This window comes from Buceros rhinoceros, unplaced genomic scaffold (assembly GCF_000710305.1).
Source record: "Buceros rhinoceros silvestris isolate BGI_N320 unplaced genomic scaffold, ASM71030v1 scaffold11854, whole genome shotgun sequence".
Classification (NCBI taxonomy): domain Eukaryota; kingdom Metazoa; phylum Chordata; class Aves; order Bucerotiformes; family Bucerotidae; genus Buceros; species Buceros rhinoceros.
This window is the reverse complement of record NW_010410066.1, coordinates 11,760-28,409: the sequence shown is the minus strand read 5'-3', so window position 1 is coordinate 28,409 and position 16,650 is coordinate 11,760. Positions and strand designations below refer to the sequence as shown.

Genomic DNA, 16,650 nt, shown 5'->3' with positions numbered 1-16,650 from the left:
CTGCTGGTCCTTCTCATCTCCAAGCCCAGCTGCATTTTCCCTAATGACATTTTCCGCCACAGCAAAGGTGGAATGTGAAAGTTCGATATTATGGATCAGCTTTGTTTACAAGAGGAGAGGAAACCAGCCAGAACCAGTGCACTGGAACATATGAATGAGAATGAAATCAGAGATCTATAAACAATATGGAGAACCTGAGTAAGGCGTGAGAGACTTGATGGTCGAGGTGGAAGAAACACATGCAGGAAAATCAGTGCTTGTAAGGTGGATCAGGTGAAGGGCTTGCGATATCTGCCTGTTCCTTCCATCTTTTCTTTAGGGATCCCCCATGTTCCTTGGGGTGTCCAGTTTTATTGGTATTTTTTCTGTCCCTTTGGGTTAAGAAAGAGAGAAGATCTTGCACTGGCTGCAGCCAGAGCAGCAGGACCTTTGCTGGACCTCACTGTGCCTCTGCTTTCCCCAGCCTTTCGCTGCCGCCTCCATCTCCAGGAGGACCTGTGCAAAGCTGAGTTATGTACATCTCCGGTGTAGCATCGGCTCTACTGTCATTAGAAAATAAATGACGCTGTCTCCATGGTCGGGGAAGAAACCAAATTAAACCCCACCATCCTTGGCAGTTGATGGGCCGTCTGCCGAGCTCCGTGTCACAGCTGATTTCTCATGAACAATCAAGGGCAAATTGTATCTCTAATTTCTGTCACAAATGTTTTTGCTATGCAAAGGGACACACAGGAGCAGAGAGAAGAGGAGGGAACTCTTGGCCTGGCCTTCAGCCTGATGGCAAGGGAAGGCTGTGAGGATGCTAATGCACTCCTAGCAAGGTGGTGGCTGACGGAGTTGTATTAAGCAACAGGAAATGGCCAGATAAGCTGCTTTCTCTAGCTGTAACAACGTACCACCCTGCTAAAACAAGGCAACTGTGTTGGAGAGTGAGGAGGAAAATGACTTGCCGGTGATAAACCCGGCACAGGAGACCGTGTTCCCCAGTGGAGAGCCACACCAAGCCTGAGGAGGTCTGTCATGAAGCTCTCGAAGTGTGCAGTCGTTCAGTCAGGCTTGCCAGATTGGGGCTGGGGATGCCGTGGCATTCGGGGTGGCCATGCAGGTGACACCGAGCTGTGAGACACTCACGTTGTAGGGGTAAGCAGGTACCAACTTTTGGCACTAATCTGACTACAATAAATTAGTGGCGTGCTGGCTGCGGTGGAAGTCTAGATCAGTATCAGTCTTCAGGAGGCTCAACAGATCAATGTTTCTCCGGTGCAGATAAAGCAAACAGAGGGTGGAGGTTTCTGGCATTCCCTGCGTGCAGTGTTACTGTGCTGTGCTGGTCCTGCTGCCGAGGTAGGGGAGGCAAGCAAGAAGGAAGGAAAGGACTTAGATAATTCACCAGACGTTTAAAAAGCAGTTGTAAGAAGGAGATCTATGGCAGTTTTTCATCAGCTTTAGGCTGAAAAGCGAAAGATCTTAATAAAAATATATTCACCTTTGAGACAAATTCCTATCAAGTAGTGGTGTTATGTCTGACGAGGTGCCTGTGGCAGGGGGATCGCTGGCATGTGCTTCCTTCGGCTGTGGCAAAGAGGGACGTGCAGGTGTTTCACAGGTCCCTGCTGCTTTCTGCTGGTAGAGAGACCCACACCTAGCTCTAAATGCTTTAAGGCAACTGGCAAGGAGGTGGTTACACCAAGGCACATGGAAATTACAGAGGAGGGCACAGAGAGAAAAGCCATTTATTTCTCTCCTTTAAATCAGTCCCTGTTGGGGGCTGGGGGTGACAGTTTCAGCTTTACCAGTAAGCCAGTCCTGGCGCTTATGGTGCTGTGGGAGTGAGCACGATTCTGCCAATTCACTCACTCAGATAATCCAAAGCTGAGAAACCTGTTGCCATCTCAATGGGATTTTCTTATAGTATTTTTTTAATCCTTCTTTTTTTTCCAATTTCTGTTGTTTGGGTTATTTTTTTTTATTATGAGGGTCATCAGTCACCAGGAATGACTTTTTGGCATTGATCAAATTTTAGGGGAAGGCTGTTGCAGGGTTTTCCTCTGCTCCCTGTCCCCACACCCCTCGCTGCTGCAGTGGAAAGGCGACAGCAGCGCTAGGAGACTGCCGGGTCTCACGGGGGCAGTCTTAGCTCCAGGAAGCCAAGACTGTGCAGCTGCAGCACTCGCATTGCCTGGGAACTGGTGGGAGGGACCAAGCCAAGGTCCCACCACTCACGGTGGCCTCTGTGGAAGCAGTTTGGCATGTCATGTCGCCAGGATGTTTTTCTCTGGGGGGCTCAGCTTTGTGCCAATGCTGAGGTCACTCACCTCAGGTTTGGGATGACTGCATGGCTCAGAAGAGGGTCCGAGACTTCATGGTTGTTTTTTAGCCCAATGAAAATTCTGGTGTTGTGAAGGTCAAGGTAAAACAAGCCACCCTCATAGAATCAAGTTTCTATTAAGAGCTGCAATAAGTTTCCAGTAAGAGCTACCAGTGTCCGAGGGGAGAATCCAAGGTGCTCGAGTAACCCTTGGGTTGGGGCTGCACTGCCGCTGCTATCAAAGATGGTCTGCAGCTGGGTGGGAAAATTAGATGTCATCCTTAGAATGCGTGAATGTCACTTAGAATGCGTGAAGGAACGTGCGCAGATCTGGCCTGCCACATCTGTTTGTTAGCAGGAACCACGCAGTTCGATGGGGAAGTTGGGTATAAACATGTAAATAGGGAAGGGATTTCCAAGTGGAATGGGTGGGATCTTCAGAGCATCTTTCCCTGTGTATGTATTTCCTTTCCTTCTTTTTATCATACCACCCTTCTTGTTTCACAGGACTGGCTGATGAAATTTGGGTACCTGCCTCCTCCGGATCCTGTCACGGGACAACTGCAGACGCAGGAGGAGCTCACCAAGGCCATCACTGCCATGCAGCGCTTCGGGGGGCTCGAGGCGACGGGGGTCCTAGGTCAGTGGCTCATGATCCCTCCCTTCTCCAGTGCAGAGGGATGCAGGGACGGCTCCTTGTAGGTCCGAGGAGGAGAAGGGACTTGAGTCTGAGTTGTGGAGTCCCATCAGCTCCAGGAAAAGCTCACACAGGGGTAACATATGGCCCGGTTTGCAGCTGTAAGAGTAATTACATGGCTCAGGTGCTTTGTTGCCTCGTGCTTTCAAGAACCTGAGGCAAGCAATTATTTCACTAGACCCACACACCCTTGGGGTTCCTGTCGTGCTTAAAATAGCTCAAAATAGCTCTTGGTGTGTTCAAAGAAAAAAAAAAAGAAAAAAAGACAAGGAAAAAAAACAACAGAAAAACTAAGGCTGATCAGTTGTCTTGTTCAAAGCCTTAATTGCATCATCATATGGAGTTGGAAAAAAACCTAATTGGTATACGTAGATACCACAGGTTCTTCACCACTGGGGCACAGCACAGGGGAGGGAGGAAGATGGTGTCGCATCACCCCAGTGCTGCTCACTGCTGGCCGTGACAGACAGAGTCACAAGCTGCTTGTGGAGCTGGCAAGGGTCTCCTTGGTTCTCGCCAAGCCACAGTGGCTCCAGGCACCCGCCACCCCCGGCCAGCCCAGCAGCTCTGGCAGCCGGCGGGACAGGGCAGTGGGTGGCTTCTGCCTGATGTGGTGGCCACATCTGGCTGGTAGGGAGCAGTCCAAGGCCAGCCTGAAGTGACACAAGTTTTCCTGGCGTGGCTGGGTCTCATTCCTCTCAATATCCTCATTGAGGACAGGCCGGTGGGTGGCTTCTGCCTGATGTGGTGGCCACATCTGGCTGGTAGGGAGCAGTCCAAGGCCAGCCTGAAGTGACACAAGTTTTCCTGGCGTGGCTGGGTCTCATTCCTCTCAATATCCTCATTGAGGGCAGGAGAAAGCCAGCATTATGCCAGCACTCAGAAGGGCGCCTGTCTGCTCTCCTCCCCTCCCTGACACGTGGCCATGACCTCCTGCTGCACGGCTGGCTTCCTTCCCCTGCTCAGGACAGAATTAACAAGAAGCTGCTAATTAGCAGGTTGCATCCCATCGCTGGGACTTGCCCTCTCTGCTCTTAATTGAGTGCATGCAACTATTTCACTTCCACCTTATCACAAGCTGCAGGAGGCCCAGGGGCAGGGATGGCTTTCAGAGCACTGGGATTCTCATTTTTGGAGGGGGTGTTCGAAACGGGCCTTGGAAGGCTGCCCCGGGCAGGACATGGACATGGGTTTGCGTCTGAAAACAAAGTGTTTAAGTGAAGAGGTAAATAAGAAGGAATATGAACATTTTCTAAATGAGCTCCTAGCTGAACAGAGGTGTAGTTTATTTACATGCGTCTCTATTTTGCTGGGAAAACAATGGGAAATTCAGCAAGAGAGAACAAACCAGAATAATTAAAAAATTGTGGTTTAAAATGTAGCCAGAGCTGGCCACAGGTGGTTTTCCACACAAGTTTTTGAGATTGGTAAAGCGTGATGCGAGAGGTAACTGCTACATTTTCTCCTGAAATCCGTAAAACCGTCCGTCGATGCTAACAGCAGACCTAGCGCCTGCCTGTGGGATATGATCGCCCCTCACCTCCTGGCGGCCCCAGCCCATGGGTGCTTTGAAGAAATGGACTTCCTGCAGGAATTGTTGATGTTGGTGGGTGCAGCTTTGGTGTGGAGGAGGCTCAGTGCCCCGTGGGTGATGCTGAGGCCAGGACCATGACCCAGGTGGCTCTCAGGCACCACCTTTTACTTCACTACTGCATCCTCACCACTTCTCTGCCCTTCTCCCTGTCCCCTCTGGGGTTTCTTAACCCACCAGTCCCGTGATTTCTATTATTTTTTTCCCAATCCTAGACGAAGCCACATTGGAGCTCATGAGGACCCCTCGCTGCTCTCTGCCTGACCTTGCAACCGCGGAGACCAGGAGGAAGCGATTTGTGCAGGCTGTCACCAAGTGGGGCAAAAGGAACTTGTCTTGGAGGTAGGAATTCATACCACACCCCCTCCCATCCCCCGCCCCCACCACCATTGAAATCCGGCAGCGAAGGGCTGATCCCACACCAACCTGGGCTAAACACAGCTTTGTGATGAGTTTCAGGGTGACGAGTTAAAATGCATCCCTCTGTGCTCCCAGACCATTTATTTGAACTCTGCTAACATCAGTCCCAGCCTTGACTTCTTGGACCTGCTTGGCGGTTGGCTGGGAATCGCGTGGATTGGGCCAGTGGACTGGCTGGGAGCTTTTTGCTGCATTCCAATGGTTAGAGCATCATTTCTCTTGAGTTCGTTGGGACTTTGCGCTTTCTCAAACAGCTGCCACGGACTTGGCTCAGCACGATGGGGCTTCTTCTCTTGTCCCACCTGAGCACAAGGGTTGGGAGCATTTCCTGGGTAACGGAGTCACTTTCTTTCTCCTAGTCCTTGCCACAGGGCAGTATTTTTACCCGTGGTGTTGGGGAGCGACGTGTGTCACAGTGAACCTGAGACACGCAGAAGTTCAGGTCCAAGTTCCAGAGACCATGCAGTCATGCTGCAGGTCAGGGTTGGCAAACAAGCTTGTGCTTTTTGGGACTCATTTTTCCTCCTTCAAAGACCATGTGCTGCAGTGATTGTCCTCCAAGAAAGGTGAACACCGTGAGGTGCTTGTACTAGTCTGAAAACACATGTGGGTGCCATGGCGAAATCTCCTCATTAATAATAATAAGCTTCTCTTTGATCCTGACATAGTCCCTAGAGCGAGTCCACCTCCCACTGCAGTAACAAATCTCGACTTGGCTGTCGCTGTTGACATGTGTTGAAACTGGCCTTACCAGAGATTTGGTCCATGTTCCAGCACATCTCCCTGAGACCTAATTTTTGGAAAAGATAAACATAATTCAGTTCCAGTTTCATGAACAGCTTCTCATAGTGAAGTGACCCACATTATAAAAGCTCAGCTTGTCCTCCTGTTGACCAGCCCCATCTTGATGGTTAAGAGGAATAAACTTTGTATTTTAGAGAGGAAAAAATCCCTTTTGGTGAAACAGTAAAACCTGCCCTGATGCCCTGTGAGCTGCCAGAGCCAGTGCAAGGGGCATGGCTTGTGCACAGCCCTGACCTCAGCAGCTCCTCTGAGCAAAGCTGGGCTGGGCAAACCCAAGCTACGTCGCATGGCAGGGCAGGCGTGGTGGCCAGGCAGCACAGCCAGGAGCTCTACCTCTGGCCGTTGCTGCACAGTGTCCGCACTCCCAGGCCGCAGGGAAGCTTGGAGGGGAAACGAGGTCAGGCTGTTCTGGTGGATGCAGCGCAGGGATACCCTTTGCCTCACACCCCCTTGGAAACTGAGATGCTGCAGCAAAGATTGCTATAAAAAGGGGTTTAGCTCTGAGACAATTTTATATCTATGACATAAAAAAAAATCCATCTCCTGACAAACTCATTTCTGCTTTTTATTCTTTCATTCTTTCCAAGACCTTGGCTTCTGTTCAAGAAAGGGCTGTATTTTATAACTGGAGGTTGTATAAGCCAACAGAATGCTGTAGCATTACAAAAACTCCAGCACGGTATTTACATCCAACACTTGAGATTAAAATAGCTTTTGTGAAACTGCCATGAAAATCTGCCAATAGAGACGTAAAGTTTTACATGTTTACCTTTTACACATTGGCTGAGGATTTCTAAAAGAGAAATAATTCTAATATGACATGCATTTAAAAATTGGAGAAAAACCTGAACTATTGCAAGGCTGGAATAAAAGGTGTAGCAAAGCTGTAGGAAAGGGCGATCTTGGGATAGGCACTGGCACCGATGGAGAAGACACTGATCGGCAAGCAGAATTTTATAGGCACGCAGGTTGCTCAGGTTTCTTCTTTCTACCCTTGAGTACAGCCAGCCTGTGAGACTGGAGGGCTCAGGGTGCGAAACGGTACAGGCTGCATCCTGCAGAGCCCGTGGTACAGCCTCAGAGCATCCTGGCACAGCATCAGACACACACGATCTTCTATGCCTCATCTCCCTGGGAAGTTTCAGATATTACAGCACATAAATGTTTTAATGACTTTTTTTTTTCCCCCTGCGTTGTTCCAGGGCACTCGGTAGGCTGATGAGGTGGCACTGGGATGGATTTGGGATGCAGCTGGTGTGCTGTGGATGCCCTCTGCTGGCGTCGGTGCCAGGAGGTGCTCACAGCTTGTTCCCCCTTGTCTTTGCAGCCTGGTTTTATTTTGGCTATTTTTGCTTTATTGCTTCTGGTTATGCCCCACAGAAGGACAGTTCACAGCCAGCATCTCCATCTCTTCCCAGGTGCCTGCCATCTCCTTGCAGTCATGGGAAATGCAGCATCAAAGCTGTACCCCGTTTCCGCATGCTTCAGGCTCCCTGGGGCAGGGGGATACTGCCAAAGCCCAGCCTTCTAAATTTCCCAGTGTTTTTCTTGCTGGAATCTCAACCCAGTGCTGAACTGAGCTGTCTTTCATCCATCTTTAGTTGAGGACGAGTCCCTGGTGCCACTTCATCAAAGCTGCAGTCTTTGAAACTGCGATGCTCAGGACATGAGGTGCCGGAGCTGGAGCACAGACAGATGGCAGGGGAGCAGTGACGTATGTAAGTCACTTACCGTCATCCCTGTGAGCATCCTGAGCCTGCCCGCAGTGGACGTATGGTGCCACCTGAGCTGGGATGTGGATTTACTTAGGCATGGAAGGGCAGCTGCCAGGCAGGTACCGTGGGGTAAAGGTGTGTAACCAGGGTAACCCCAGTACCATGCTCCCATCCCCAAGACAGACCTATCCCCCATTTTTGTCCTCTAATCAGCAGCATCCCGCTGTGGGGACTTCCCAGCTCAAGCCCGGCTGGTTGGCAGCTGTGCGCCCCATTGCCTGGGGGTGACGGATGCCCACGGGGGCAGGATTGTCTCTCCCAGGTGCAAAACAGCTTTAGGGCTCTCATAACATGCCCATCGTAGGCATGTGGGTCCCTTGTAGGAAAAGCCCCAAGTGGCTGGAGTGAAGCGCAGGCAGCTGCTGCCTTGGCATCCGCCACCAGCACATGTGGCACTGTGGGGTTCGATGGCTGGGACAAACGACAAAGCGCAGCAGCCCCACTGCAGCAGCCTCCCCAGAGTAGTTGACTCTCGCAGCCCAAGAAACCAGCTGTGAGATTTGCTTTCGCCCACCTCTTCTGCCCAGGTTGGAGTATTCCCGTGCTGGCGCCCATCGCCAGGCTGCACGGAGCTCCCTGGTGCTATGCGTGTGTTAAAGAGGAAGGTTTATCACCCCAAAGTGTTCGGTAACTTTTGCAAAGCGCTGAGAGAGGCGCAACGGAGGGTGCGTACAGCCTCACTGTGTTCCTCTTGTGGCATTGAGGTGGTGCAACAGTGCTGGGGTAGCAGCAGATCTGGGCTGCTGTGCCACAGCTTGTGCCACGGCTGTCTCTGGGTGGCTGGGAAAGTGCCTTTGCCATCATAGCAAGTATCCACCCTTCCAACCATTCCCTCTTCCCCCCCGCTAGAAAAATCAATTTGGGGTTATCAGGCAATCCTTAGCCTGCTGTGTTTGGTAGTTACCAGCATTTATTTTATTTCTCTGTGGTTTCAGGGCTGCAGAAGGGGAAGGAGTGCTTTAATTAACCTATTCATTTCTCATACATCACTAATACTCTTCCACTTTTGCCTTTGTTCCCAAAAAGGAACACGGAAATGAAAAGAACAATAGGTGTGGGTGCCCCTCAGAAGTGAACAGAAGCAGATCAGCCCTCCCTGGCCTCTACCTATTAATCAGTTTGGACCCAAAATCTCTCTGGGATGGGACAAGTGAAGAGGGGGACTTGGCAGACATGTGAAGGGCTAGCAGCAGCCAGGTGAAAGTCAACTTTCATTTGTCTGCGTGGCAGTGCTGCCGCCTGGGCGAGCTCTAAAAGCAGAACGGAGATGCTCTCGTCAGCATCCAGTTGTGCCACTTACAACCACATACTGCTTGGCAGCTGCTTTTTCGAGTGGCACAGCTGATGGTGCCTCACACAGCCTCCTCCACTGCAGGGACAGATGCTCCTCAGGGTCTCCCAGTGCGTGGCTCTGCAGAGGGATGTGACTGACCCCACAGCTCGGGGCAGTGTTGGTGGGGTGGCCGGAGGGGAACTGAGCAGCCCAGTGCTCACCACCTTGCCAGTGTCTTGGCAGGGACTGTCTGCAGGAGAGAGCTTTGTGTCTGATTACTCACATCAGACCTTTGCCCGGGACGGGAGCTCTGTAAGGGGAGCCTCAGCAGGGATTCACATCCGAGAAGAACGAGCGCTGCTCTGCGCTGCATTCCTACCCACCATTTACTACAAATAACAATAATAATCAAGGTAGGAGGAAGTTCATTTAGTCCCGTCTGCATGTGCGTGATGTTAGAAATGTGTCTCCTTTCCGGTGGAACTGGGTAATGCAATGCCGGTGAACATCCTATCAGTGCGATAGTCTTCTCCCAATCTCATTGAAAACAATTAGCAGAGCTCTGGCAATCAAATCAGATGCTGAATTGAAAAACCCTGATGGGATTCTCTTGAAAAATAACGGTGGTAATGAATAAAGGATGGGAGGTCTTTCACTTACACCTGCAGCATGTTAATAAAATGTGGGTCAGCTCGGAGGTGCAGGACCTTTTCTAAGCAGTAAAGTAAGTATTGATGCTGTTTCCACCTTAATCTAATGCTTCTGGAGTCAGGGCTTGGCATGAATGTTAATCATGTTTGTCTCTTTAGACAGGGCTTTTCATCCACCATCCTTTTACAAGGGAGAGCGGATTTATTATCCTCATTCTACAGCTGGAAAGGGAGAGCAAGGAAAGAAAAGGAAAGGGGCTCTCGCAGTTGAGCAGAACTTGAGGAGGGAAGAGCAGATAATGGCCCTGAATCTGAGTCCATGCCCTAGGCACTGTGATCTTGGAGACAGTAATTCCTGGTGTGTTTTACACGTATAATAACTTGTCCAGTAAAGATTAAAGAAGCCAAGGGTTTACCTAAGTACAGAGGAGTGTAGTGGAAGGTGAAGACACCTAGTTAAAGAATATCTGGAAACCAGGCAGCCTTTTTCTGTTTACATCCAGCCACATTCTTCTCTGTTAATTAAAAATCACCTGAAAATTGTCTTTTCTAATTCTCTGCTCATACTGTTTGTACCTCCATGGTGTCGTCTTTACCGAGGTGTTTTATGTGAAGTCCTGTGACTATCTGATGCTACATGGATGCTAACTCATTTTGTAGTTGAGGGCTTTCTTTGCCTGGAATAGTTTAGGGATAGCAAAGGCATAGATGTGAGAGATTTTTTGCTCGGCAGGCTGTGTTTTGCCCGACACACCCATCTCATTCCCAGCATCTCTAGGGTGAGGTTCCCACGCTCTTCAGAGAAACCATTTGTGAGATTTCTGCTTGTTCTCATGAGCTCTTTTTTTTTTTTTTTTTGTGTTGTCCAAGATTTAACCCTCGCTAGTGTTGCCCAGGTTGGAAGGTGGTACCCACCTTGGGCAGCGTGTCTCTGAGGGCATGGGGTTTATGCAGATATTTGTGAAAAAAGAGCATCCAACCTCAGCCAGCAAGTTGCTCCTACTCCTCTGATCCATGGTGTCTCCCAGTACACAACGATTACTCGTAGGAAGAGCTTGAGTGACATGGGGTCCCCTTCTGTCACCGGTATTTATGTCTAGAGGTTTTGTTGGGTCTTTACTTCCCACTGGGGCTGGGGAGCGGCAGGATACTGAGCGATGCTCTCCAAGTTATATTATGCCCGAGGGCAAGTGAGGTGATCGTAATTGTTGCTTCAGCCTTTAAACATCTGTCAAGCCATGAATGTTTTGTGAACACTTGGGATGGTGTGCCAATACACCAGAAATAGAGTATCCATTATGACTGGGGTAGGGCTGGCCAGAAATTTTCCAGCAGAATTGGTTTTGTCAATAATTACTCAGTCAACAGTACATTCTCCTGGAGTGTTTATTTTTGTCAAAATGGTCAATGAAAGATTTTCTCAACATGCTCTTCTGGAAGCCAAGGCGCCTTGTTGCATCTTTGTCTTTTCACCTCCTCTATTAAATCAACAATATTAGGAATTTCTTTTTCAAGGTTTAGCTATACAGTAAACATTGACCTTTCCATTCCAGCTCAGACCAAAAGGGAGATTTGAATCGTGCAGCAGCAGGGCAAGCGCCAGCACACAGCTCGTCCCGCCTGGCTTCTCTTCCAGGGCAGGGCAGAGCTGGGGACCAGGGGGTGCAGTGCTGATGAGGAGAACCTGGAACAGCCCGGAGACGGTGCACTAGTGTTCCAAGCCCCTGCTCATCAGTGGTTTTTTCCTCCAAGATGCAAGGCAAGAGCTTCTCAGCTACAGTGCTCCATCAGATGGCCCATCTCCTGCAGGCAATAAGCTGGAGGCATTTGGAATGTGATTTACATAAAGTGCATCTTTTTCTCTTCCTCCTTGTTATGGATTGCAGTCTGAGATTGCTGGTAGTGTACTGGTTTCAGAGTATATTTTATACCTCCAGCAGACATGCTGGGAAATATATGGAGGCAGCAAATCCGTACTGGATTTCTCTGTGCGTGTAATAAGGATGAGCAATGACCTGCTGTTTGTTGCAGGAAAACTGATGGGCCTGTGTGTGGTGCAAAGGCTTCAGAAGTCAATCATCTTTGCCTGTTTGGGTTGCGCTTGGAGCAAGTAAGTTGCGAGAAAATAATTGTCAATAGCTCTGAAAGGGAGCTTGAAAAAAAAATGGGCAAGCTCTGGAAGGGGACTCACGGCTGGGCAGGGGTAGTAGTCGTGGGTGTTGACAGCAGTTTGTGCTTGAGGTGTGGCTCTGAAGCTGACTGCCACCTGGTACTGCAGGATCAGGAGGTATCAGGATTCAAATATTGGTTGTGTTTCACATGCGTGGACCAGAGGACCCAAACTCAGCCTCTGAAATCCTCATAGTTCTGGAACTGATGTGATTCAGAGACTTAAAGACGCATCTATAAAAGGTGTAGCAGCACTTTGGAGGAGTGCTGAGAGCTCTGGAGGCCCCACCGAGGCTCTGTGATGCGCCAGGCACCTGCAGAGCCCTTGCTGGTGCTCCTCAGAGAAGATCTTTCATGCTACTGACTCATCCTCTTTTTTGCCTCTTTATTTCAGAGTTCGCACCTTCCCAAAAGAATCCCACCTAGGCCACGACACAGTCCGAGCCCTGATGTACTACGCCCTGAAGGTCTGGAGTGACATCACGCCACTGAATTTCCACGAAGTGGCAGGCAACAACGCTGACATCCAGATAGATTTCTCCAAGGCAGATCACAATGACGGCTATCCCTTTGATGGGCCTGGTGGGACAGTGGCACATGCTTTCTTCCCTGGAGACCACCACACGGCAGGAGACACTCATTTTGACGATGATGAGTATTGGACCTTCCGATCATCAGGTAGGTCAGGGTGGGAGAGCTGCAGCCAAACTAAGGGGTTCCCAGTTTCCCTCTTCTGCTCCAGTGGTTAGAGAGGTTTAGCCTCTGCTACACCTTCATCTTGGGCTTGGAGATCCCAACACCTCCTTCTCGTTCCCCCCTCAGCCTTGCTAGCAAAATGACAACAGCCAGAGTTGAGGAGCTTCTGCGTTCCTGAAAGGATCAGTGGTGTCGCCGTGTTTTTCCCCATCATATCAGGAGCTGCAGAGCTCCCCATCGCCCACCCCCAGTCCACATCTCTTCTGGAAGGTCACAGATTGGGCGTGTGGCTGCTGGAGCTCTTGGATGGGGACTGCATTCTCTGACTTGGACATCTTTTGGGTGGCTTCACTGCCACATGTCCCAGATTCCTATTTTTAAATCATATTTATAAGCTGACCTGCCTGGAAAGGGCTCTGTGGTCTGCAGGGGAAAAGCCCCCTGTGAGTGCTAGGTTTTTCCTGCCATCTCACGTCCACTGCCTGACATCAGGATGGTTACAACTTACAGGTTTTTTCTTGTTTTTTCTTTTATTTCATCTTATCTGGCTAGAGCAGAGTTTTAATAAGCTTTCAGACAGCGAGCGTTCCTCAGCTGCGTGAGCTGTCTGGGGGATCAGGTCCCCAGCCTTCGCGTCGGGCGCATTTTGAGGGAGTGTCTCCTCTGCAGTCACCAGCTGCTAATTTACTTGTCACACCACCTCCTCCACCAGCCTCCCAGTGGGCTCCCGCTGCTTCAGCTTAATGATTTCGTTTAGATCTAATCATCTTCTCTGAAACCAGCTAATACCTTCTTTCTCCCCACCCCTCTCCTCCCTGCCCGCCGGTTGACCTCTGTCCATCCTCACTGAGGGTCTGTGGGCAGGAGTGTTCACCAGACGTGCTGGAGGAGGTCTGAGGTGAAGGCTAAAGGTCTGGCCAGGCTGATTCTTCAGGATTCAACCTGCTCCTGTTTCATGCCGCTGTGCAACCCCATCCAGTGTCTCTTGTGGGGAAGAACAAAAAGCAGCAGCTCTGCTCTGCAGACGTACAGGGCAGAGGCAGGGGCTGAGGTCTGGTGGCTTGTCATAGCAGATGTGTTCTGCGGTGAAGCGAGGAGTGGTGTCCCTGTGGTAGCTGGTGCTCGGGAACCCCCGTTGTGAAACAGGCTCGCAGGAGGAGAGAGCTCAGGGCCGGCGGCCCCGCAGGGAGGATCTCGCCAAACACTGCCGAGGGATGAGGGGATGAGCCTGACGGCAAGAAAGCTGCCCTCTATTTTAAAGGTCTTGGAGCTATCCAAGCCTCATCTTTTATTTATTTTGTTCTCTCTAGTGATTAAAAAATAACAACTTGGTAGGTGATATAAAAATATCCTCGAGGTTGTCAGTTTGGCATTAAAATGTCAGAAAGCATATGTCTTGTTCTCCCCTAGTGCCAGGGAAAACAGCAAAGGTTATAAAAATCCCGGCTGTTTACAGACACTGTAAATAATAGTCATCAAGGAAAAAGCAGAATTCAGCAAAAATATCCTCCCCAACACCCCCAGCCCGGTGGTGAGTGCTAAGGACTGTGCAGGAACAGCCACCGCTGCTTCTGCGTGACGTCTCCTTTGGCACTGACCACTGCTTGGAGAACGTGGGTCTCCCCCGAGCTCTGCGGAGACCTTTCTGACCTCACTGCCTTTTTATTATGATACTCACCACCTCGATCTTTGTAAGAACCATGCTTAAAATCGCTGCCACCCTCCGGTACTGCTCTGCAGGACATTGCTCTGCAGTGAGGGGCAGCAATTGCAGCGGTGCTCAGCCCAGCTGGATGGGGCTGAGTGGTGGGAATGTACAGAGCAGGATCAGTCCCATACAGCTCCTGGGAGCAGTTTCTTCTTTGCCTTGGCAGCGGTGGTGTAGGTTTGGAAGCAGATGTTAACCCCTGGTGAGATCTGACCTGAGGCTCCGGAAAGGGATGGGTGTGCTGTGAGGCACTAGGGGTTGGAGTGCAACTAAGGAAATCTGGGGGAAGATGCTAGAGTAGAGATAGCCCAGACTGAGGGGAAAAAAGTCATCAAAGGAGTATCAGTGTGCAGTAAAGTCTCCCTGATGCCCAGCGTGGTGTGTGGGATCAAAGTGCTTGCCTAAGGGAGCAGACCCTGGAGCTGCAGCCCCACCAGCACAAGGTGTGGAAGGGGAGAAGGTGGGTGAGTCCTCTGGAAACAAGCTGGACGTGGTCACCTGCCCCTTCAGGGGTTTCCTGTCATGGCAGCAGTGAGATGAACAGGGTTGGTGGCCAGTGAGCAGGTGATCAGCGCTGTGGCTGTCTGCGCAGAAAGGCATTTGTGGTGGGTTTGGCCAGGGCAGCAGTGTGCAGAGCCAGATTGTGCAGCAGGGAGAGCCCAGCAGAGCACCGTGGGCAGGCGCGTGCTGCCGGGCACTTACCGGTTCCTTGGCACGTGGCTTTGCTCGTTAGCGCAGGCTTGGACGAGCTTCTGGCTAGTGGCTGCAGAAACTTGGTGTTCTGGGCATCACAAAGACTGTCTCGGCAGCTGCTGCAGGGCAGGCGCGAGGTACGGGAGGGGACTGCTCTGGCCCAGCTCCTGCAGCCCTGGTTAGCGGGGTGATGGATGGTTGGGCCACCTCAGCCATTTGTCCAGCTCCTTCTCAGGTGCATTGGTGATCTGGGAATAAGAGGGGTGATCCCCAGGCTTGTGTAGGGCTGAGGGCTCGCACTGTGGCCTGATGTCTGGCTTGCTTTCCATTTTCTTATGATGCAGTTCACCTATTCCAAAGCTTTTCTTTCCAGTTTGTCCAACGTATATCTATACATTTCTCTTACAGCCCACCCAAGCCCCAAAATACAATCAGCACATAGTGACTTCGATTTCAATTTTGTCTTTGTTTCTAGATGCTCATGGGATGGACCTGTTCGCTGTAGCTGTCCATGAGTTTGGCCATGCCATTGGCTTGACCCACATCTCTGCCATAGAGTCTATCATGAGACCCTACTACCAAGGTCCAGTGGGGGATCCCCTGAAGTACGACCTACCTTACGAGGACAAAGTGCGGATCTGGCAACTCTATGGTAAGTTTGTGTTCCTCAGCTGGCTACTGGTTTCTGCCATGGGACACACTGGAGTAGCTGTTTTCTGTGGTGAGTGGAGCTGTGGGACAGGGGGGTGGGAACTCTATGGTAAGTTTGTGTTCCTCAGCTGGCTACTGGTTTCTGCCATGGGACACACTGGAGTAGCTGTTTTCTGTGGTGAGTGGAGCTGGTGGACAGGATGGTGTAGCCCTCTACTGCTTCTTTGTCTTTACACATAGGAGTCAGGGAATCTGTGTCCCCCACAGCCAAGCCTGAAGTAAGCAAAACCGATGACCATCCTATCCTGCCAGAGCTGCCAGAAAATCGCTCCACTGTCCCGTAAGTCAAATTTGTTTCTTTGCAACTGTCACTGCTGTTCCTGCAAAGAACATCTAGCAGGGAAGCTCCACTCAAGCATCAAGTGCGTGCTCACTCTGGCTTCAGTATTTCCCTCTGGACCTCCTGTCTTGTGGAAAACATACCCACACAGAAAGTGCCCCTACTTTTTCACGTCTCTTGATCATCTCCTGCATACACCGTTGTTTGTTCAAGCAGTATGTGAGGAGACTGGCCAGCCAGCCCACAACTGAAGTGGTTAAGAGCAGGAACAAGCTATCTATTCCTTAGCTAATTTTTATGACTCCAGGCACATCCAGAAATTCTGTATCATCTTGGAATGCTTTGCATTTCCCTAAGACTCAAAATTTTACTTGTGTTAAGGAAAATTTGTCCCCATCACCCTTAGGTGAAGTCATCCTTGCTGAATTTTTAATCAAACTTCTTCTGCAGCATCCAGCATTGTGCAAGCGTAACTTACCTAAATCTTTCCACGGTGAGCAACTCCCTAACGTACCTGCGGGGGTGGATATTGGAACAAGTGGACCAACTCCAAAGGAGGTTTGAATTGGCAAAGGACTGCTTACACTGTTATCAAGCAAGCAGCATGCCCCCGTTAAGGGGAGCTCTGGATCTAGCTCGTTAATAAACGCTGGAGTTACCAAATTGTTTTACTGCCAGGGCGGCAGGACTGTTAAAAGAGGAAGGGACACAACAAAAAGGTAGGAGTTCATGGTCACATGTATTTTTGCCATACCAGCAGCGTCCCAGGTGAGAGGGGCAGAGATGGAGCAGATCACCTTCGCCTCCTGGTCTGACCTCATCCAGGGTTTCACCTTGAGGAAGTCACTTCATCTCTCTGTGCCTCAATGCCCCAG

At 50.4% G+C, this 16,650-nt stretch overlaps 1 protein-coding gene across 1 annotated transcript in view; it reads left to right on the top strand.

Moving 5' to 3' along the window:
- Positions 1–2,815: 2,815 nt before the first annotated feature.
- MMP17 (matrix metallopeptidase 17 (membrane-inserted)) overlaps positions 2,816–16,650 on the top strand; it is a gene marked incomplete at both ends in the record, with an annotated part of 23,857 nt that continues 10,022 nt past the window's right edge. Inside the window, 5 exons of the mRNA XM_010135463.1 lie at positions 2,816–2,948; positions 4,812–4,938; positions 12,082–12,365; positions 15,260–15,436; positions 15,676–15,775. Of these exons, the coding sequence (XP_010133765.1) occupies positions 2,816–2,948; positions 4,812–4,938; positions 12,082–12,365; positions 15,260–15,436; positions 15,676–15,775 (821 nt within the window). The remainder of the gene's footprint in view (positions 2,949–4,811; positions 4,939–12,081; positions 12,366–15,259; positions 15,437–15,675; positions 15,776–16,650) is intronic.